The 24,043-nt window shown below is 40.5% G+C and overlaps 1 protein-coding gene across 2 annotated transcripts; it reads left to right on the top strand.

Moving 5' to 3' along the window:
* Positions 1-1,251: 1,251 nt before the first annotated feature.
* On the top strand, positions 1,252-22,606 carry LOC308094304 (myosin-6-like; the record flags this gene model as incomplete). Of its 2 annotated transcripts, none has more annotated exons than XM_080440872.1 (37): positions 1,252-1,452; positions 2,085-2,228; positions 3,240-3,396; positions 3,676-3,703; positions 4,360-4,462; positions 4,556-4,648; positions 5,234-5,297; positions 5,457-5,555; positions 5,720-5,823; positions 6,508-6,646; positions 7,525-7,643; positions 7,876-8,025; positions 8,157-8,327; positions 8,437-8,746; positions 8,864-8,934; positions 9,029-9,234; positions 9,319-9,442; positions 9,608-9,744; positions 9,958-10,213; positions 10,305-10,547; positions 10,655-10,831; positions 11,289-11,434; positions 11,516-11,606; positions 11,696-12,085; positions 12,190-12,316; positions 12,451-12,569; positions 12,678-12,874; positions 14,836-15,019; positions 15,513-15,678; positions 16,331-16,455; positions 17,061-17,369; positions 17,460-17,663; positions 17,858-18,154; positions 18,666-18,770; positions 19,286-19,381; positions 20,588-20,722; positions 22,586-22,606. In XM_080440872.1, 37 exons carry the CDS (start codon positions 1,252-1,254, stop codon positions 22,604-22,606), a joined length of 5,808 nt encoding a protein of 1,935 aa, XP_080296998.1. The 2 variants fall into 2 exon arrangements, with proteins under 2 accessions (XP_080296998.1, XP_080296997.1); XM_080440871.1 differs by having other exon boundaries at positions 4,360-4,471.
* Between the last annotated feature and the right edge of the window lie 1,437 nt (positions 22,607-24,043).

Here is a 24,043-nt window from a genome sequence, read left to right as displayed (position 1 = left end):
AACGCATGGCATGGACCCCCAATAGGTCGTCATACTATCTCAAGGTAAGATGGCTGTACATTACAGCCACTATAGGTTTGAATACTGAAGCTTTTGTATGAACTATGATATACATATTATATATTAATGTATATAATATCAATGATGTCTCACTGGTTTGTGTCGTTTACATCTTTCAGGACCTTCAACACCTCCAGTCTTCTCATTAAGGGGTTGATAAGGTAGGAGCCAGAGGTGTAAAGTAACTAAGTACATTTACTCAAGTACTGTACAATTTGAGGTATTTGTTTTTACTTTATTATTATAGTATTTCCAATTTTCTATATTTTTACTTCTACTCCACTACATCTCAGAGGCAAATATTGTATTTTTACTAAAATTATTTAAACACTTTAGTTACTAGTTACTTTGTAGATATAAATTATTATATTATAAAACATGAATTAACCACTTTAGCCCCATTCTATACCTAGGCTATTTGAAAATAGCCGATCTACAAGCTCACAACACGTCGCGTTGTGAGCTTGTAGATCAGCTATTTGCAAACATTTTGTACTTTTACTTTTGGTACTTTAAGTATATTTTCATGCCAATACTTTTGTACTTTTACTCAAGTAACATTTTGAACACAGGCCTTTTACTTGCAACAGAGTATTTGTAGCTATGTTGTGGTATTGCTACTTTTACTTAAGTAAAATATCTGAGTACTTCTTCCACCACTGGTAGGAGCACATCTCTGACTAGAACATGTTTCATCATCATTAGAAACTGTAACTGTATGAGAAATTGAAAAAATATATAATTGATTGAATAGCTAATTAAAGTTACGTTACACAAAGGTTATGTTACTGCTTGGTTAAAACATAAATATAGCCTACGATCTCTGTGTTGTTATAACTAATGTTATAACTTATATATGACACGTATTATACGCCTTATGTATTTAGATCTGTCATGGTGCTGAATGCAGGGACAGTTAATCCCTGGATCCCTGGGTCCCTGGATCAACCTATTGGACAAATGTTCGCTTGAAAAAATAATAATATATATATTCAAAGATTTGCACACATTTTCACGATTCTTTAAAAAAAATAGCAGATCTACAAGCTCATAGCGCAGCATTCTGAGCTTGTGGATCTGCTATTTTTGAATAGCCCAAATAAATCTAAGAATGACACAGATGCGTTCCCGGATGGAATGGTTTTAATTCTACATAAAGAACCTCGTCTCCTGCAGAGAAGCTGAACCACCATGGGTGACGCTATGATGGCCTGCTTCGGCCCGGCCGCCTCGTACCTCAGGAAGTCGGACAAGGAGCGTCTGGAGGCCCAGACCCGCATCTTTGACATGAAGAAGGAATGCTTCGTCCCGGACGCGGAGGAGGAGTACGTCAAGGCCTCCATCACCAGCCGGGAGGGCGACAAGGTCACCGCCGACACGGAGAAGGGGAAGGTATGAGCGCCAAAACATCTGCTCTGTCATCATGCAAGGATGTGACTGGTTTCTGATTTGCATCACGCCTAGAGGTGATATGAGTGGTAAAAAGTAACTAAGTACATTTACTTTATTTACGTATTTTTACTTTACTGGAGTATTTCCAGTTGTCATTACTTTTACTTCTACTCCACTACAATTATTTAAAAACTTTAGTTACTAGTTACTTTGCAGATATAAATTATTACATAATAAAACATACATTAACCACTTCAGCCCTATTTTATACCTAGGCTATTTGAAAATAGCCGATCTACAAGCTCACAACGCGTCGCATCGCTTATAGATCTGCTATTTTCAAACATTTTAGTACTTTTACTTTTGGTACTTTAAGTACATTTTGATACCAATACTTTTGTACTTTTACTCAAGTACATTTTGAATTCCGGACTTTTACTTGTAACAGAGTACTTCTACATTCCGGTATTGATACTTTTACTCAAGTAAAACATTCAAGTTATTTTTCCACCGCTGCCTGCAGTACCATCAGATCCCAGGCACCACCAACACAGCGTACAGACCTATGACTATGAGTATAGTTACCTCGTCTATCATCCCTGTATTGATGACTATACTGTTTGTTTTTGCAGACCGTGACCGTGAAAGAGGACGATGTCCATCCTCAGAACCCGCCAAAGTTTGATAAAATTGAAGACATGGCGATGTTCACCTTCCTGCATGAGCCGGCTGTGCTGTTCAACCTCAAAGAGCGTTATGCTGCATGGATGATCTATGTAAGACTACAGCATCATTACCATTCTGTTTAACTGTTTAACCTCAAAGAGCGTTATGCTGCATGGATGATCTATGTAAGACTACAGCATCATTACCATTCTGTTTAACTGTTTAACCTCAAAGAGCGTTATGCTGCATGGATGATCTATGTAAGACTACAGCATCATTACCATTCTGTTTAACTGTTTAACCTCAAAGAGCATTATGCTGCATGGATGATCTATGTAAGTCTACAGCATCATTACCATTCTGTTTAACTGTTTAACCTCAAAGAGCGTTATGCTGCATGGATGATCTATGTAAGACTACAGCATCATTACCATTCTGTTTAACTGTTTAACCTCAAAGAGCGTTATGCTGCATGGATGATCTATGTAAGACTACAACATCATTACCATTCTGTTTAACTGTTTAACCTCAAAGAGCGTTATGCTGCATGGATGATCTATGTAAGACTACAACATCATTACCATTCTCCTTCAATGACTCAACAAGTTACACACTCATTGCTATATCCAGTGGTGTTAAGTGACTAAGTACATTTACTCAAGTACTGTACGTAAAATGTTGAGGTATTTTTTTTACTTTACTGGAGTATTTCCAATTACATCAACTACATCTCAGAGGCAAATATTGTACTTTTAGTCCACTATAATTATTTGAAAACTTTAGTTACTAGTTACTTTGCAGATATACATTATTACATTATAAAACATCCATTAACCACTTTAGCCCTATTTTATACATAGGCTATTTGAAAATAGTAGATCTACGAGCTCACAACGCGTCGCATCGCGACACATTGTGAGCTTGTAGATCTGCTATTTTCAAACATTTTTGTACTTGTACTTTCTGTCCTTTAAGTACATGTTGATACCAATACTTTTGTACTTTTACTCAAGTAAATTTTGAATTCCGGACTTTTACTTGTAACAGAGTATATCTACATTGCAGTATTGATACTTTTACTTAAGTAAAACATTTGAGTGCTTTTCCCACCACTGTCGTAGACCTACTCTGGGCTGTTCTGTGTGACGGTCAACCCCTACAAATGGCTGCCGGTCTACAACCAAGAGGTGGTCGATGCTTACCGAGGCAAGAAGAGAAGTGAAGCTCCTCCTCACATCTTCTCCATCTCTGATAATGCCTATCAGTACATGCTGGCAGGTACATTAAACATGACATGACTGTAACATTGTGTTCAGTCACACATCAACTATATAAAGTAAAGTGGATCAATGCTAAAGAAGCCTGGTAACTACTGATGAAGTCCAGTTAGATCAGGGGTGTCAATTGGGTATGGCAGGCGCCATACCCGGGCTCCAGAAAAAGAAAATAGAAAAAAAATAAAATATATATATATATATATATATATATATATATATATATATTCATGAATAGTAGTACTGAGTTAAATGATCATTAGCATCATCTTCTCTTTTTCAGACAGGGAAAACCAATCCATCCTCATCACGTGAGTTCTTTTTTCTCTTTTCCCTTCACTGTGCACATTTGGTCGCCTATAGCAACCGAGAGTCTGTCTTGAGTTTCAATGTAAACAAAGGGAATTTACATGATATATTATGAATTCTGGCCTCATTATGTTTATGTTAACTTATTTGTCTGAATATTTGATTCATGGTGGGTATAACGTGACATTCTGGTAGGTACACAGAAATGTAAACGATTACAATAAAGTACATTATGTATAATGTATAATGAAGAGGGTAATAATAATAATAATAATAATAATAATAATAATAAATGTAATAATAATAATAATAATAATAATAATAATAATAATAATAATAATAATAATAATAATAAATTAATGTTTTTTTGGTGAGCTAAAGTGCCTGAAAATATCAAGTATTATTTAACAAAAATGTAAAAAATAGGCGAGAAATGTAAGGCTAGACTTGCACATACATACACAACTATATTAAACTAACTTAATCGGGTGCGGTCGGAAATGCGCACCGGGAGCGCACTCGCCTATTAGTTTGTATTGGCCAGTGCGCTCAGTGCCATACCCAATGGTTAACTGGAATAATGGCAGTATCAGTAAAGCTTATGTTGGTGTGACTACATTGTTAACTGTACTGTATATATATCACTGTGTGTGTTCAGTGGAGAATCCGGTGCTGGGAAAACTGTCAACACTAAGAGAGTCATCCAGTATTTTGCCAGCATAGCAGCCGTAACCAAGAAGGAAGGGAGCAATGACAAAAAGGTTTATACCGTACTCTGAATACAAATTAACCAATATGTAAATCGCTATTATCATGGCTTATCAGTATAATGACACAGTATTTCATTCTTTCAGGGTACCCTGGAGGATCAAATCATCCAGGCTAACCCTGCACTGGAGGCCTTCGGTAACGCCAAGACCATCAGGAATGACAACTCCTCCAGATTCGTGAGTGTTTGTCTAAGTACTGTATGTGCATGTCATTCAATTTGACAGCTAATCAAGTCTAAACAAATCATCTAAATTACAATGTGTTTCACTGGGGAAATGCCTGTTTGGAACGCAAGCCCCTCAGGTTATGCACTTAGTACAGTACCAATACCCCAGAGTACTTAGTACAGTACCAATTATCATTGATCTTGGAGCCCAGTCTATGACGTCAGTACAATGACAGGAATCTCCATATTATGGGACACAGACAGACAGACAGACAGACAGACAGTCCCACTCAGCATCTTGGATCCTCTACAATATACATGTCAAGTTTAAAATTGATTGGTTGGGTGGTTCTCAAGATATGCACACACACACACACACACACACACACACACACACACACACACACACACACACACACACACACACACACACACACACACACACACACACACACACACACACACACACACACACACACACACACACACACACACACACATTCTTTGCATTTATAGATTTAATTTAATTGAATCTAATTTCCACAATTTACATTTATATGATCTTCTTTATGATCTCTCTTTCTGTGTTTCTTAGGGAAAATTCATCCGTATTCACTTTCATGCCAGTGGAAAGCTGGCCTCTGCTGATATTGAGACATGTAAGCACTCGCATATATCATCTCATCCACACCATAGTCAAGTCTGGAGTTACTCAATCTATGTACCTATAGTATATTTATACACAGAAAATGCATAGCAGGCTACTGTGTACAGTACAGTTAAAAAACAAACTATGTGCATGTTTGTTCATACTGTAGATCTGTTGGAAAAGTCCCGTGTCACTTTCCAGCTCAAGGCTGAGAGAGACTACCATATTTTCTACCAGATTCTCTCTCAGAAGAAACCTGAGCTTCTAGGTACAGTACATATAAAATGATGCTTCTAAGTACAGTACATATAAAATGATGCTTCTAGGTACAGTACATATAAAATGATGCTTCTAGGTAAAGTAACAGTACATAGAGAATGAAGCATCATACTTAACAGCTGAAACCTAACTCGACAATTGCAATCCTCGTAGAGATGATGCTGATCACCAACAACCCCTACGACTACGGCTTCATCTCGCAAGGAGAGACAACGGTCGCCTCTATCGATGATGCTGAGGAGCTGATGGCAACCGATGTGAGTCCAAACCTTAGCATTCTGATTAAAGTAGCCTGCTAGCCAAGAATTATTGGGGAACAAAATAGCCTTTAACCATCAACTGAAAGTCACTGAAAGACAAATAGTTGTCTCCGCCAGGCCGTAAGGCATGGCCGAGACTGTTTTGCACCCTGTCCGTTCGTCCGTCCGTCCATCCCTGTGTCCGTCCCTCCTTCTGTCTTTGAAAACATATTTTTTTAATATTACTCCTTCAGATTTATCAAAATTTAACGCAAATCGGTACACATGATCTCTATAGTCATGTGATCAAGACGGATCTGTTTGACTTTTCATATTCCATCCTGATTGGCTAAGATTGGCATCTAAAGTTTGCAGGAGTGGCCTGTTTTGAACAAAATGCCGCAAATCATGAACGCAGCGTCCGATTGTGGTGGAACTTTGCACGCACATTCACACCACGTTGAGGAACAAATGCCACCCTTTTAACATTGCCCTATTATAGCGCCACCAGGAGGCCGATTTTTGGTTTGATTTAATTGTTAATGACTCCACTTTGCCATTAACCATGGCATTGTGGGAACTCCTGGCAGCTCAGTGGAAGCATGCCTTATAGTCAGACTGAATGATATACATTACCCTGGCTGAATACTGTACAACACCATTCTATCTTCAATCAGTCTTTTATTTTCTCACCTACTGCAGGATGCCTTTGACGTGCTGGGTTTTACTCAAGAAGAGAAGAACGGCATCTACAAGCTGACCGGGGCCATCATGCACTACGGGAACATGAAGTTCAAGCAGAAGCAGAGAGAAGAACAGGCTGAAGCTGATGGTACTGAAGGTGAGACTGTTGTGAAGAAACAAAACAACCAGGAGTAAAGATGGTGTATGATGACAAGACAACCTATCAACCTCTCTTCATTTAAAAGGTCCTCACTAACGCTCATGATAAAATGGTACCATTTCTTTCTACTCGGACACTTCAGAAACCCGCCTACCAGTGACATCATCGTTAGGCAGGTTTTTCATTTATTTCATAACTGGAGAACAATGGCTTCCATTATAGCACGCTAACTTTCCAGGAACAGAAAGCCTGCAGTTTCTATTAGCTTGGATTCCCCATCGATGATGTCACTGGTAGACGGGTTTCTGAACTGTCCACAGCCCTCCTCTGAGACACAGACCGAGTAGACAGAAATGTTTATCGCAAAAAAAGATCATATCTCGATAGTAATCATTTCTACAGACTGTTTGTTCAGTTACAGGGGTTTCCCTGTCTCTCCAGCTCCAATCAAATCAATGACATCCAATCAAAGAACAGAACGCCATGAAGATCATTCATCAGCTTGGGTTTCAGCCTCATTCATTTGTTTAATCATTTCCTATTGTACTTGTTTATCCTGTATCCTGAGGTACTGTGTATGAGTTCTCTCTCCTGATTGGATGACATTTTAACCTGAACATGTGTTTTATTTTACTAAAGAGCTGGAGAGATGAGGAGACCCCTGTTAACGCTCTATATAGCTCTCTGCAACACTATTTAACACTTCTCACCGCGCTTCCAGCTTGCAGATCTGCTATTTTTGATACTTTTGTGTGACGCTGTGGTATGATCACGTTGGGCATTCATTTACATATGGAGATATGAGGTTCTGCCTGACAGCAACGATATATATACTGTATATAAAATCACTTCATCAAATCCATTACTTTCCTCAGATGCTGACAAAGTTGCGTATCTGATGGGCCTGAACTCAGCTGACCTCATCAAGGGCCTCTGTCACCCAAGGGTGAAAGTTGGAAACGAGTGGGTGACCAAGGGACAGGATGTGAACCAGGTACGACTTATATTAAAGAATTATGCATTTTTGTTGGTCTTTGCCGTTTTTTTAAATGCAAGGTATGAATGGTAGTTGGCACAATATTATGGATGAATCGTCTTTATTATATTAGGGAGTTTTGTTGAGAGAGAATAAGAGATTATGATAGAATATGAGGTTACCTTTACATGACAAAGACTATTATAAAACATGAACGTTATTTTTATACATTTGGGTTTCCATGCTATAGGTGAACTACGCAATCGGTGCACTGTCTAAGTCAGTGTATGAGAAGATGTTCCTGTGGATGGTGATAAGAATCAACCAATCCCTGGACACCAAGCAGGCCCGTCAGTACTTCATTGGTGTACTGGACATCGCTGGGTTTGAGATCTTTGATGTGAGTTAAGACAATACTTGAAAATAAGGACTTGGTGTAATTAACTGTAATTTTCACTTTGAGTTAAGAAAAACCCAAATAAGCATGTGAAGGAAACCTATGCTAATGTTTTGTATTTTGTCCTTTTGCAGTTCAACACCTTTGAGCAACTCTGCATCAACTTCACCAACGAGAAGCTGCAACAGTTTTTCAACCACCACATGTTTGTGCTGGAGCAGGAGGAGTACAAGAAAGAAGGCATTGAATGGACTTTCATTGACTTTGGCATGGACTTACAGGCTTGTATTGACCTGATTGAAAAGGTGAGAGCTTGAAATACACTGTGTTCATGGATCAATACAAAACTATGTCTCTAGGCAATCTAGCGAGTTGTTATTTGTTCTTCAAAGTACATTACCTTCTTCTCCTCAGCCCATGGGTATCATGTCCATCCTTGAAGAGGAGTGCATGTTCCCCAAAGCCAGTGACACCACCTTCAAATCTAAGCTATATGAGAACCACCTGGGGAAGTCCAACAACTTCCAGAAGCCAAGGCTTTCCAAAACCAAAGCGGAGGCTCATTTCTCCCTGGTTCACTACGCTGGTACCGTGGATTATAACATCAACAACTGGCTGGTGAAGAACAAAGACCCTTTGAACGAGACGGTCGTCGGACTCTTCCAGAAGTCTAATCTGAAGTTTTTGTGCGGCCTCTTTGCAACTTATGCTGGAGCAGAGTCAGGTGAATCTTAATTGCTTAAACCATGTCAACGCTCATGGGGAATATCAATGCTGCCATCTCATTTTAACCACACATCTATGACTATGCAAATAAATCTAATCCTGACTGTTTATTCAGGACAAGACAAGAAGGGAGGCGGAAGCAAGAAGAAGGGCTCCTCCTTCCAGACCGTATCGGCCTTGCACAGAGTAAGTAAAACCTACTTGAAAATGACTAGCTAGCTTTTTTCTTATTTTTTTCTAAGAATTTTGAATTACTCACAGGATTTCCTTAATTCCACAGGAAAACCTAAACAAGCTGATGACCAACCTGAGGTCTACTCACCCTCACTTTGTGCGCTGCCTCATCCCCAACGAGACCAAGACTCCCGGGGCCATGGAGAATCCTCTGGTGATGCACCAGCTCCGCTGTAACGGTGTGCTGGAAGGCATCAGGATCTGCAGGAAGGGCTTCCCCAACAGGATCCTCTATGGAGATTTCAAACAGAGGTAGCACCATGTACATTGCTAATAGTTATACTATTTAATGTAAAAATAAAGGTGGACTACAAAGTTCTGGCATTTATTTTGCAGATATCGCATCCTGAATCCTGCTGCAATCCCAGACGGCCAGTTCATTGACAGCAAGAAAGGAGCTGAAAAACTACTTGGCTCTCTGGACATTGATCATAGCCAATACAAATTTGGACACACAAAGGTAACTATGATATTTAAAAAAGTCTGTTCTGAATCTATTCTTTTCAATGACAGACAAAGATAAACATTTAATCTCATATTAGAAACTCATACAGCCACTGTCAGTTACAAAGAAATCACGTAAATAAAGAAAATGTTTAATTTGGTTGCTCCTTATATCTTAAAGGTGTTCTTCAAGGCTGGCCTTCTAGGAGCACTAGAGGAGATGAGAGATGATCGTTTGTCACTCATCATCACTGGAATACAATCTAAATCACGAGGTCTGCTGTCAAGAGCGGAATTCCAGAAGATGGTCGAACGAAGGTCAGAAACACTGAGATGATTATCCTTTTCTAGTTGTAATTTTAATGTAATATTTCTCTTTATTGCTAGAATGTAGTATTACACTTTCATCATTGGCTTGGTATTTGACTTTGTTTCTCAAACACCCTTATTTATCAACAATCATCATTCAATCATAATTTTCGATGAGCAACATTTTGCCGGGATTTAGTGAGAATCATTTTTAATTCACAGGGATGCCCTGCTGGTGATCCAGTGGAACATCCGTGCCTTCATGGGCGTCAAGAATTGGCCCTGGATGAAGCTGTTCTTCAAGATCAAGCCTCTCTTGAAATCTGCCGAATCAGAGAAGGAGATGGCCAACATGAAGGATGAATTCCTCAAGTTGAAAGAGGCTTTCGCAAAGTCTGAAGCTCGTAGGAAGGAACTAGAAGAGAAAATGGTCTCGCTTCTCCAAGAGAAGAATGATCTGCAACTCCAAGTCCAGGCGGTAAGTCGGAATGTTGTGTGTGCTCCAGTAATAAATGCTTACATTATATATAGTGTTTATAATTATAACAAGTAACTTGATACTTGAACAGGAGCAAGATAATCTTGGTGACGCCGAAGAGAGATGCGAGGGCCTGATCAAGAACAAGATTCAGATGGAAGCAAAGTCCAAAGAGTTGTCAGAGAGGTTGGAGGACGAGGAGGAGATCAACGCAGAACTGACTGCGAAGAAGAGGAAACTGGAGGATGAGTGTTCTGAGTTGAAAAAGGATATTGATGACTTGGAACTAACTCTGGCTAAAGTGGAGAAAGAGAAGCATGCCACCGAGAACAAGGTAGCCTATATCATATTAACTGAAATATTTTTTTGTTGCTTATGTGAACAATTGATCGGGACGCCGTTTACATCACGTCACTGCTTTAACCACCACTGCTTCTTAAGGTGAAGAACTTGGTTGAGGAAATGGCTTCTCAGGATGACATCATCGCCAAGCTGACCAAGGAGAAGAAGGCCTTACAGGAGGCTCACCAGCAGACACTGGACGACCTGCAGTCAGAGGAAGACAAAGTCAACACTCTGACCAAGGCCAAAGCTAAGCTGGAACAGCAAGTGGACGATGTAAGTAGGGCAGCTGAATGCATGTCGCAACAGCTTGTTTATGATTGATTGATTGATTGATTGATTGATTAATTAATTGAATACTTTATTAACAGTTTGCACAAAGTACAGAGGTAAAGTTATACAATAATGCTAAAGGGATAACACAAAAAGCCCTCAGGGCTTGTTACCATTATGGTCCTATGTATTCAATTCATCAAGACATTTAAACTGCACACAGGAATGTTGAAGTTGAAGTTTTGGAGTGTAGGGAGTCACACTTTGTGATGGCTGGTGGCAGGGCATTCCACATTTTGGTGGCATGATAGTAGAATGAATTCATCCCCATGTTTGTGCCGAATCAGGGGGGAATGCTATCAGTGAAGCTCCCTCTGGTGTTTCTCACTCTTTTGAAGTAGTTTGACAGGTTGTGCACATTGCATGTCACAGTTGATTTAATCTTTATGATGTTCTCCAGCTCGAGGGTTCTTTAGAACAAGAGAAAAAGGTTCGAATGGATCTCGAAAGATCAAAGAGAAAGCTGGAGGGAGACTTGAAATTGACCCAGGAGAGCCAAATGGACCTGGAGAATGACAAGCAACAACTTGAAGAACGTCTTAAAAAGTAAGAGAAATTCAATCATGCACACATTCTGAACATTTGAGATGAAGTAGGTTTGTTCTGACTCTTAGTCCTTCACCGCAGGAAAGACTTTGAAGTCAGTCAACTCACCAACAAAATAGAAGATGAACAGGCAATTTCCATTCAGCTTCAAAAGAAACTGAAGGAGCTCCAGGTTTGTAATGTTACTTGGTATATAATCACACAATTATTATAATAATTATAATTATTATTATGTGACATTTAATCATTTTCTCTTCTAAGGCCCGTATTGAGGAACTTGAAGAGGAGCTTGAGGCAGAACGAGCTGCTCGAGCCAAGGTAGAGAAGAACAGATCTGACTTGGCCAGAGAGCTGGAGGAGATCAGCGAGAGGCTGGAGGAGGCTGGCGGAGCAACGGTTGCCCAGATTGAGATGAACAAGAAGAGGGAGGCCGAGTTCCAGAAACTCCGCAGAGACCTTGAAGAGTCCACTCTGCATCACGAGGCCACCACTGCTACCCTGAGGAAGAAACAAGCTGACAGTGTGGCTGACCTGGGAGAGCAGATTGACAACCTGCAGAGAGTCAAACAGAAACTGGAGAAGGAGAAGAGCGAAGTGAAACTGGAGTTGGATGATGTGGTCTCTAGCATGGAGCATATTGTGAAGACAAAGGTTGGAGAAATTGCTATGAATCAGACATTTATTCTGTTTACTTGGACAAAGCCCGCATTATCTGGATGGAATATTGATTACACTGTGATTCAATTCATTTTCAGTCAAACCTAGAGAAGACGTGCAGGACTTTAGAAGATCAGGCGAACGAATACAAGGCAAAATATGAAGAGGCTCAACGTAGCATCAATGACTTCAACATGCATAAAGCGAAGCTGCAAACTGAAAATGGTATGTTTTTTCCCCTTCATGCAAAGAATAATGGACATATATATTTAAAAAGAATAAATTCCTGAAAACATTTAATTATGTTTGGAGCTACATGGTTTTTGCAGGACAATAATGATTGTATTCATTCATACCAGGTGAATTCGGAAGACAGCTGGAGGAGAAGGACTCTCTGGTGTCTCAACTGACAAGAGGAAAACTGTCCCATACTCAACAGATTGAGGACCTTAGAAGGCAACTAGAGGAGGAGACAAAGGTGACATTAAGTATTCTGCTTCGTCTGGCCATCACAAATACAACAGTAGATAATGTCTTGAGTTACGTTCATACATCATTATACAATTGCATGACTATATTTCACCAGGCCAAGAATGCATTAGCCCATGCACTGCAGTCTGCTCGCCACGACTCTGACCTGCTGAGGGAACAGTTTGAAGAGGAGCAGGAGGCCAAAGGTGAACTGCAGCGAGGCATGTCCAAGGCCAACTCTGAGGTGGCTCAGTGGAGAACCAAGTACGAGACTGATGCCATCCAGAGGACTGAAGAGCTGGAGGAGGCCAAGTAAGACACTGCAGCTTAGTTATCGAAATGTTGATTTCGTCGACTATAAAACTATGACGTTTTTTTTTTACGTCAACCACCTTTTTTCACTGACGAAAACTAAATAAAAACTAAGTTATGATGACTAAAACTGAGACTAAATATATTGACAATTTCGTCAACAAATAAAAACTAGACGAAAATGCTAGTGGAGAAGACGAGTCATTTTATGCTCGTTTGCGCTCGGGTGTTGCATTCTGAAAATAGCAGATCTACAAGCTCACCACGCGTCGCCCTGCGACACATTGTGGGCTTGTAGATCGGCTATTTTCAGCATGCAACCAAGTGTAAAATCAGTCATTACGACTCCATCAAGGCACCACCAACATACATTTTAGTTGACTATAATCTTATGATATTTAGACTAAAACTAAAACTAGATTAACAGTAAAATATTTCAGATGACTAAAATATGACTAAAACTAAATGGAATTTGATTCAAAAGACTATGACTAAAACTGAATAAAAATGTGCTGTCAAAATCAACACTATTAGGAATCAAGCTGATTGCTTACTAATCATATAACATAGATAGATATATACCTTTATTATCCCGCAGGGGAAATTCAGTCGCCCAGAGGCGGCACAGCAGTTAAGGTTACAGAGTTACAGGCAGGGTTGCATTGCTCACGGGACGGCCTTGCACGCCGTGCAGGCAGAGCCGTCTGGGAGAAATGCGGGGCCCTGTGCGAAGTCGCGTGCGCGCTTGGGCCGCTTTTGCCGTTTTGGGCGGATATTTCCGAGTTTTTGGTGGTTATTTGCGGGTTATTTCTTTTTATAACTCTTAATAAATGTGATTCTGTTTTTTTTGCGGGCCCCCCCCCCCAAGTGCGGGGCCCTGTGCGGCCGCACCGCTCGCACCACCCTTCCTGCGGCCCTGCGTGCAGGAATCTATTTGACCAGGAGCACGCGCAGGGTGCACACGCATAGATTTAAAACGACTTAAAATTCACACCTCAACAAAGTTTACCAAGGCTCCCGACTCACACCAGGTGGATTAACATAGGAATGAGCCTATAGATGCATATCAATTGTCCATTGTGTGACCTGTAGTGTAGGTGTTAAGGGACGTGCGCGTCACGTCATTAAAATACAGTGCAACCACGTTCCAATTCAGCATTGCAACACTGGTTACAGGTAAAGAGTAAGGAGAAGAAAAAGTATTGTCGTGTACAGCAGTGGTTTTCAACCTTTTTCATGCCAGGGACCCCTAAATTGATATACTTTTGGCCGCAGACCCCCATCTGAAAATGTTGTGCCAGGGACCCCATAGAAGCAAAGATTTGAGTTAAAAATGTTCGCTTTAAAAATGTATATTCAAAGATATACACACATTTTCAAGATTTTTCAAAAATAGCAGAGTTACAAGCTCATAGCTTCTAGCTCATTGTTGTCATGAGCTTGTAGATCTGCTATTTTTGAATAGCCAAAGCTAAGTGGTTAAAATGATTGTGACTCTATGTTAACTCATTTCCCTGGGGACCCCCTGGTACCCAGCCAAGGACCACTGGTTGAGAACCACTGGTGTACAGCAATACAAGGCAAAAAGAAAAACAAGAAGCATCAACAATACAGGGCAACGGTAAACGGAAGTAAAAACAAATGAAGTGTCCATTACAGTCAGTGCTTCATAAGTGTCTCACCGCATCTCGCCATAAAACATATAATAATAATTACCAGTGCAATGCCCACAGAAAACGGTCCATTCAGTCAGTGCAGATGCTTCCTACACAAGCCATTTCACTTTGTCTAGCAGACCAGCTTTTTGTTTGTGTTATGTTCTTTTTAAAATGTAAGACGAACACAAAGTTTGTCTGTTAGATGACTAAGCAGCTACTCTTGGTAGGGCAAACTATTGCAGTTAACTTATCCAGGGAGCAAAAGCTAAAACCTTTAATTATTTCATTGTTTAATATCTGAAGGAAGAAGCTGGCTCAGCGTCTTCAGGATGCTGAGGAGGCCGTTGAAGCTGTTAATGCTAAATGTGCCTCCCTGGAGAAGACCAAACACAGACTGCAGAATGAGATCGAAGATCTCATGGTGGACGTGGAGAGATCTAATGCTGCTGCTGCTGCCCTGGACAAGAAGCAAAGGAACTTTGACAAGGTAATGTGTTTTTGGCAAAGATATGGGTGGACATTAAGTTTAGCATCGAACGACATCTCATAAAACCACTGACAAATGCAAAGAACTATTGTAGTTTCTAACTACTATCCTATAATCCAAATTGGAATGCATAACATTTCGGTATTGATATGATATGGAAAGCTTTTTGTTAAATAGGTAACAATAGTTAACAACATAAATCCTAGTATAGAACCCTGGGGGTACCTAATTAAGTGCTCAGCTAAATATACAGTATAGGGTTTAAGTTAAGAACCGTTATTGAATTCATACAACTGTATGAATTCATACAACTGTATGAATTCATACAACTGAAAATCCATGGATAATAGCATGCTTTTCATTACCATGCTGAGGCACTTTCTAAATGATATCGTTACGACCCTATAGCCTTATCAGTGTCTCCATTCAGTTGATACAGTTATTAATTATGTTTGCATTCATATTAATGCCTTTCTGTCCATCCACTCCATAGGTCCTGGCAGAGTGGAAGCAGAAGTATGAGGAGTCCCAATGTGAGCTGGAGAGCTCCCAGAAGGAGGCCAGGTCTCTGAGCACTGAGCTCTTCAAACTGAAGAACTCCTATGAAGAAGCTCTGGACCACCTGGAGACCCTGAAGAGAGAGAACAAGAATCTACAGGGTAAAGCTGCTTACACACCGGGGGCGTTTTTTTAATGCGAATAATATGTTTTTTTAAAAAAACCTTATAAAGTCAATGCAAGCTTCCACGGAGCGAAAAAGCGAAGCGAAAACGCGTCTTTTAATCATTCGGAACGAGTCCGAATTTTGCGTATATTCGCATAATCGCCGGTGTGTAATGACCTTAAGCTTTAAGTTTCCATGGTGTGAAAATACCAGGAGCCAAAAACTAACCTAAATACATTTCGGCTGTGGTTACTTGGCAGGTAAATATTCATAATGTGATCTAATTATATTCTAGAAATCTTAACTGAAAGAAAAAACTCCTGCACACTGTCTTCAAATGCAAGAAAAGGGTTAAATGGGAATACAACAACGTTGTTAAGATAACCTGATGAAGGTCTAACAAAGGTCTAACAGACCGAAACGTTGTTGTATTCCCATTAAAACCTTTTTCTTGCATTTGAAGACAGGAGGAGCAGGAGTTTTTCCTGTCAGTATGTTGGGGCCCTCGGTTGGTCTTCCCTTACGCACCTGTCGCACCTGTACAGTACGATTGGAGAACCAGTCAGATTTGAACTGTAAGTCACATAACTTGGACGGCGCTGAGTCTCCTTCATAATAATCAAAACTGATGACAATTATATTCACAGAGGAGATTTCTGACCTCACTGAGCAACTTGGTGAGGGAGGAAAGAACGTCCACGAACTGGAGAAACAGAGGAAACAATTGGAGCAGGAGAAGAGTGAGATTCAATCTGCCCTTGAGGAGGCTGAGGTAACAGGCCCTTTGTGTTTAATGACACTTTTATTGTATTCAATGTTAAAGAGGTGGTGCCATGGTTTTGCACTTTTTCTGTTTTTCATGTGTCTATGAGGTTGATAGAACTTCATTAAGCCCCCTGGTGGTGTTTTTATGGTGTTTTATGTCTTCTCTGACTATTTTGAGTTTCTACCTGGAGGCTGAAACCTTGAGGGTCAAACGTGCCAATAGAGAAACAGCGCTTTAGTGACATAGTAAAAACATACCCTCCCCCTCATTATCATAACACAACAGGTGTGGGCATGAGGAGGAGGAGGGACTAGGACAGGTGGGTGGTGCTAAGGTGGTGGAGGAGGTGCTAAGGTGAGAACCAGGTATACTTAATGAACTGGAGGCGTGTCCACATAAAAACATAATTTTAACCATTTCTGTTCAAATGTTTGAAAAAAATGTTCCTCCTAGTATAACCATAATACCTGATGATTATTGTTTTAGGGGGGGGGGGGAATCACTGAAAATCACGGCACCCGTCTTTAAGAAAAACAAAAAACTAATTCACACCTCTAAAGTGTCTTAAATTGTATCACTGAAAAAAATATTAACTCTGTTATCTATACCAGGCTTCCTTGGAACATGAAGAGGGTAAGATTCTGAGAGCCCAGCTTGAATTCAACCAGATCAAAGCCGACATTGAGCGTAAGCTGGCTGAGAAGGACGAGGAGTCGGAGCAGTGCAAGAGGAACATGCAGAGGACCATTGACACCCTGCAGGCCTCTCTGGATGCCGAGTGTCGCAGCAGGAACGAGGCCATGCGCCTCAAGAAGAAGATGGAGGGAGACCTCAACGAGATGGAGATCCAGCTCAGCCAGTCCAACAGGCAGGCGGCTGAGGCTCAGAAACAGCTCAAGTCTGTTCATGCTCATCTGAAGGTAAAAGACAACACATACTGTTGTCGTCAGGTGTTTCTGATTTAACAATGCCCGTGCACTCGTCAATGTGTTCTTCTTCTTTCCATTAAGGACGCCCAACTCCAGCTTGATGATTCTCTTCGAGGCAATGATGATCTGAAGGAGAACATTGCCATCGTTGAGAGACGCAACAACCTCATGCAGGCCGAACTGGAGGAACTGAGAGCAGCTCTGGAACAGACCGAGAGAGGCCGCAAGCTGGCTGAGCAAGAGCTGTTGGATGTCAGTGAGAGAGTGCAGCTACTGCATTCACAGGTATTATTAGTATTATTATTATTATTATTATTATTATGTTGAGTATTATTACCTCCACAACGATGGAGGAGGATACCTTCTGGGGGAGATTTGTGCTCCGCTGAGCACCCCTTTACTGTACATCAATTACACTTGATTAGACATGTTTGTTTTGCGCACAATGTAATTTTACATTATCATTTATGTGAAATCAGAATACCAGCTTGATAAACCAGAAGAAGAAGCTTGAGGGCGATACGTCCCAGCTTCAGTCAGAGGTGGAGGAAGCGATACAGGAGTGCAGAAATGCTGAAGAAAAGGCCAAGAAGGCCATCACTGACGCTGCCATGATGGCAGAGGAGCTGAAAAAGGAGCAGGACACCAGCGCTCACCTGGAGCGCATGAAGAAGAACATGGAGCAGACCATCAAGGACCTGCAGCACCGTCTGGATGAGGCTGAACAGATCGCCATGAAGGGAGGCAAGAAGCAGGTGCAGAAGCTGGAGACCAGGGTGAGTGCTATACTGTTCGCTATAGAGAGTGTGTGTGTAACACTCTCTAAGAAACACCCTGTCCATTTGTGGGATGTGTTTAGACTGAATTGTGGGCGTGCACTTCTGTTCATATATACACGGTGGGGGCGTGTTTGGTAAAAAAAAAAGGCTCTGCAACGTGTCATGATTGTTTGCCATGTCTGCTTATTGTAAGCGACATTGCTTTTCTGTGAAGGTGCTCGTAAAGACTGGTGGTTGCGCTTTGTCCGAGTTTCTAAAACGTTGTTGATATTTGGAATGAGTTATTGGTTGATATATTGATATATTTCACACACACTCTCACATTGGATATGTTATACAGTTAATTATTGTTGTACAGTATCTGCAGAACTGATATAAAATCTGAATTGATCGTTTATGTGTAAAGTGATATACTGCAATCACTAATGAGCAACATATACTTAATACTACGTTATGCTTATCCTGTGGATCATTGGATTGTAAATAATGAATGCCATGACGTTGCCAGGTAAGAGAGTTGGAGATTGAGGTGGAGGGTGAACAGAAGAAGGGCAGCGACGCCATCAAGGGAATCCGTAAATATGAGCGACGCATCAAAGAATTAACATACCAGGTAATTCATTTATCCTATCCTCTGTATCTCATGTTATTTGTTCTTGACTTAAAGTTATTTTAAAGACAGCCGGTGCGTAGGACAACCAGGGAGGCCCACATGTTCAGAAAGGGATCTATGATATATCAAATAAAAGAAAAAGGTCCCACACACTGTCTGGAAAAAGGATGCTCTTTATTAAATCGACATTTCGGGTCGTTAGACCTTCAAGTATGGTAGTATGGCACAGGGACTTAAACCCCAAATTCAACCCTTGATGCCGAGTACCAAGTACGGGAGGAATAATGGATGCCATTCTTATAGTCTTTGGTACTACTCGGCCCGGGGATTAAACCCTGACCTCCCGGCCTCAAGGCGGACGGTAAAACCACAAGAATAACTGAGCTTGTTTGACACAATAAGCCAGTCAGTCATTAATTATTCATCGTGGTTGTTGAAAACACGACTCAGAAGCGGAATACTCCGTACCGAATACATATAACTGTTGCTCTTTCCTATTCTTTTCATCTTCATAGACGGAGGAGGATCGTAAAAACATGGTGCGTCTTCAGGACTTGGTGGACAAGCTCCAGATGAAAGTCAAAGCCTACAAGAGATCTTCTGAGGAGTCTGTAAGTGCAAACTTCCACAAAAAAACAATCAACAAACCATCAGACTACCGACGACGTCTGAATTCAATGTACAGTAGTGGCTAAAACCGTGTGGAAACAATTCAGTGGCTTAAAAAAGAACGGCATGGCAGAACCAATGCAAAGGACTCTAAGGCGGTCCTTCATACTGGGACTGTATCAGGATTGGTTTCCAAAGCCGTGGGCGTACGTTTGTTAGCGGAGGTTTTCTCTGCTGTTTTCTACCCCTACATCCCATTTATATTTCCTCAGACGTATCAGAAGATACATTGGCTACACGACTCTAGGGTTGCCTTGAACTATACCTGTATCTCTGAAAGATGATTTCTATACTTTGTATACTTTCGATATTGGTCGACAATACATTTTTTTTGTCGAGTGACTCTAACCTTAAAGGTATCATGACATTCATGTTTACACCACATTCAGAGTCTTTGTCCTGGTCCTTCAAACGTGTACAAAACGTTTTAACTGAAAATTCCACTCCAGTGATTCACTGTAGGTGTTTTTGTCTCACATTTCTAAAGCCTTTTCAACTGCAATGAAAAAAGAAATCTTTGCCTGCGGGTGTCGCTGGTGAGGGATTTTGCCTGTCAATCATCGCCTCTGCTCCGCCCCCCCCAAAGGAAAGGATAGGGGAGGGGAGGGGCGAGGAGGAGAGTGGGCGGGATTAATCGACTGTGACCTCACTGCCGAGGGGCCAAGCTCAGATTACTTTTCAGCCTAATTATTCAGAAAACACCAGACCACAGAAAATCCACTGAATGTTCAAAGTTCAGATTTTTTGGGTGTAATTGAGGTCATAAAACCCCAAAAAAAACATTAAAAATAAAAAAAGTGAAAATGAATGTCATCGAACCTTTAAGTCCTTACAGCAGTGGTTCCCAAACCTTTTAGCTCGGGACCCCAACTAGTGAAAATAGCCGATCTACAAGCTCTCAACGAGTCTCACGATGTGTCTTCAAAATAATAAAATAAAAAATTATTAAATTATAATTATTATTATTGTTTTTATTTTATATTTACTCACGACCCACAAAAATTGGTCTGCGACCCATGGGTCCCGACCCACTGTTTTAAAGCCTTATAGTGCATGTGGTCACTTCGTACTTCTTACTGCACCTTGTTTGTCAAGTTTGGAATTTGTGTAAACATTGTATGCTGTGTCGTCTTCTTCTAATGCTGTAGGAGGAGCAGGCCAACGCTCACCTGGGGAAGTTCCGTAAGCTGCAGCATGAGCTGGACGAGGCCGAGGAGAGAGCTGACATCGCCGAGTCTCAGGTCAACAAGCTTCGTGCCAAAACTCGTGATGTGGGATCCAAGGTTAGCAGATCTAATCCCCTTTTAATGAACTATACATACTTTACCATGATTATTTTAAAAATAATCAAGAAAGCATGATGTACATTAGAGGTACAGTATATCATGACAGTAAAATCACTAGCATTAACTAGTTTAACCCATTGAGACCTGAAGCCGATTCTACATGTCTCCTAAATCTCAACAGTATTCTGAAAAACGTATGTTTCTATATCAGTGGTGCTCAAACTTTTTCATGTCAAGGACCCCCAAAATTATATGTATTTGGCCGCGGACCCCCATCAAAATATTTTGTTCCAGGGACCCCCCAGAAGCAAATATTTGAGTTAAAAATGTTTGCTTTAAAAATATGTATTCAAAGATTTGCACGCATTTTCACGATTTTTCAAAAATAGCAGATATACAAGCTCATAGCGCGGCACCGAGTGCCGCGCTATGAGCTTGTATATCTGCTATTTTTGAATAGCCCAAAGTGTAAAATAATGCTTTTTAGCTCAAATCTAAAAATGACATAGTTCGAGGTCTTAATGGGTTAAATGTTATTCCAACAGTAGATAACTGATCTTTATTCATGAAATGTACTTTATCAAAGAAATCAGACCAGACCAGTTTATAAACCTACATTTTATTTATGACGGTGAATGACTTTTTTTTTTCCAATAATTTGATGACCGGCAGCGGTGCCGGTAGGAGACACAAAGAGTCTCCTTTGTGTCTCCTACCAGAACCGCTGCCTACTGGTCCGCTGGTCATCAAATTATTGGCTCAGGAATGTAACAAAAACACAAAGATATCCATGAATTCAAGTCTCTCCATGGGGTAACTTATCCATATTATGGGGGGAAAAGAACCCCCCCCCCCCTGGTTCTGTACACACATGACATTTGTAAACTGAAGTCAAGTGACCGTACTCTCTTCATGTTGGTCGCAACGTTTAGTTTGAGAACCTATTCCATTTTTGTCAGACAAAAGAAAAATACGTTATAAACCACCCAGCCAAATTAGAATGATTTTAAAAAGAAAAAAAAAGAAAGTTAAGCATTTAAAATTTGGTTTCAAAGTCATGAAACATAGGCTGTAAAATAAGCTGTAGTCCACCGAAGGCAGTGAAAGAATCATTTTAGCCAGAAGATGGCGATGCACTCTAGGGTAATTATGCCATCAGTGACTGGTGAGGTGAGGTGTTTAGCCCCGCCCAGAAAAACTGCTCTCAGCATGAGATGCCCAAAACAGGCCATTTCCTGTTTACAGTCCCTTTAACACATCGAGTGCCAGAGGTTTTTTAAACAGGGTACCGCCAGTGCCAGCACTTCTTACCCTTTACGCCGATGTTTTTAGCCTCCACGAGGCCCCGGATGTAAACAAAGGGTGTCTGCGCGATGGTCCAGGGTCCCGTCTAACGACGGGAACAATAATATTTCTAGCGCTATCCGTCATTGCAGAGAGATCACACGTCAACAATGCCTTGTTTTGACCCCTGTAAAAAGATAGACTTTTTTCTCAAGATCCTATCATTGGAGCGAAACGGAAGTGACGTTTTATGGACTGGATTCACATCCGTCCATTTTACAGGGTCCAATAGGATCATTCCTAAGTTGCGTGAGATTTTTGTGGGAAAAAATTAATAAATACATAAAATGGAAAAAACGGCTATTGACGTTTTTGGCACTCAATGTGTAAAGAGGTTTATAATTGACCGAGCTGCTCCAGCGTGTTCTTCTTCCGATTAATGGTCGTTATGTTTAATTAGTCAGGTAGTTCAGCAACACATCTGTTCGACTTCCATTTTGCAACACCTGTGTGTCTCTTTTCAACAACCTTCTCTTATTAAATGTGTTTTTTTCTCTCTTCTGTCCCTCCTCACAGAAAGGGCTGGATGAGGAGTGAAGCTCACAGATGACATCTTCTATTATATGGTTTAGCTCCTCCCCCTCTGTATCCAAAGAACCTGTAGAATAAAGTAAACGTTCATTCAAATAAACAATGTGTTCAGTCATTCATTTCATGGATTAATTACACTTTACTCACAGCAGATCTGTCAGGTCAAATTTCCAGTGGTAAAATGTAACAATTAATAATAATAATAATAATAATAATAATAATAATAATAATAATAATAATAATAATAATAATAATAATAACTATTATTATTTTAATCATCATTATTATTAGTATTATTAAGAGTATTCAAAACAAAAGCTTATTCAGAGCCAACAACAACGCATAAGAACAGATTTAAAGCATCACTAACCTTTTTTTTAAATGTAATTCTGTCCAATGTGTTTGGTAGAGTATGTTAATACAATATAACTTATATAATTGGGGTGGTTGTATTTAGTCTCCCTGCTCTTCTATTGAGACGTTTAGATGGTGTCAAAGGTCATGTCTCACCTAGACACAGGATCTGACACGGATTATGACCCGATGGTCAAGATTCAATTTATCCCCTGAGCAAGCAGGTCGGCTCCATTAGCTCAATGGTTAAAACATGTCAGCACTTGGCGTGTTCAAATCAGGGGCAGAAGAGGAAAGTTAAGCTAAAATATATATATATTTTAAATACCAATTTTTATGAAAGAATATAATTGCAGAAAATGCCGAAGACGAAAGAAAATTGGTACATGTGCAAAATGTGCAAATGAGTGCAAGCTGCCAAGTGGGACATTGTTTATGTTTATGGTAAGATGGCAAACACGTTCCAATGATTTGAGAAGGGAAAGCATTACCATTGTGGAGAACAGTCTATAGTACAATATACCATTGTTTCTCAAACTTTTTTGGGGGCCAGTGCCCCCGATCCAATACCCAGGTCCCTTACTATGGAGGGCCTGAGCTGCCATATGTAAAACAATAAATAACTAGAAAAAGTGCTCCTCGGAGCACAGGTCTCCACCAGGTCAGGTACGTTATTCTGGCCTCCTGGTGGCGCTATAATAGGCCAATGTGAAAAGGGTGACATTTGCTCCTCAACATAGTGTGAATGTGCGCGCAGTTTGACCGCAATCGGACGCCGCGTTCATGATTCGCGGCATTTTGTTCAAAACAAGCCACTACTGCAAACTTTAGATGTCAATCTTAGTCAATCAGGATGGAATATGAAAAATCAAACACATCCGTCTTGATCACATGACTATAGAAATCATGTGTACCGATTTGCGTGAAATTTGGATAAAATCGGAAGGAGTAATATAAAAAAAATTGTTTTATATAAGTCGGCCTCCTGGTGGCGCTATACAAGGCAGATGTGAAAAATGCAGGGCAAAGGTTTTTCCTTGACCTCTATGGAGTGCCCTTACAAAGTTTGACACAGATCGGTGCAGTTAT

This window comes from Gymnoscopelus braueri, assembly GCF_963280865.1.
Source record: "Gymnoscopelus braueri genome assembly, chromosome: 10".
Lineage (NCBI taxonomy): Eukaryota > Metazoa > Chordata > Actinopteri > Myctophiformes > Myctophidae > Gymnoscopelus > Gymnoscopelus braueri.
The sequence above is the reverse complement of the archived record's forward strand: the minus strand, read 5'-3'. Positions and strand labels throughout refer to the sequence as shown.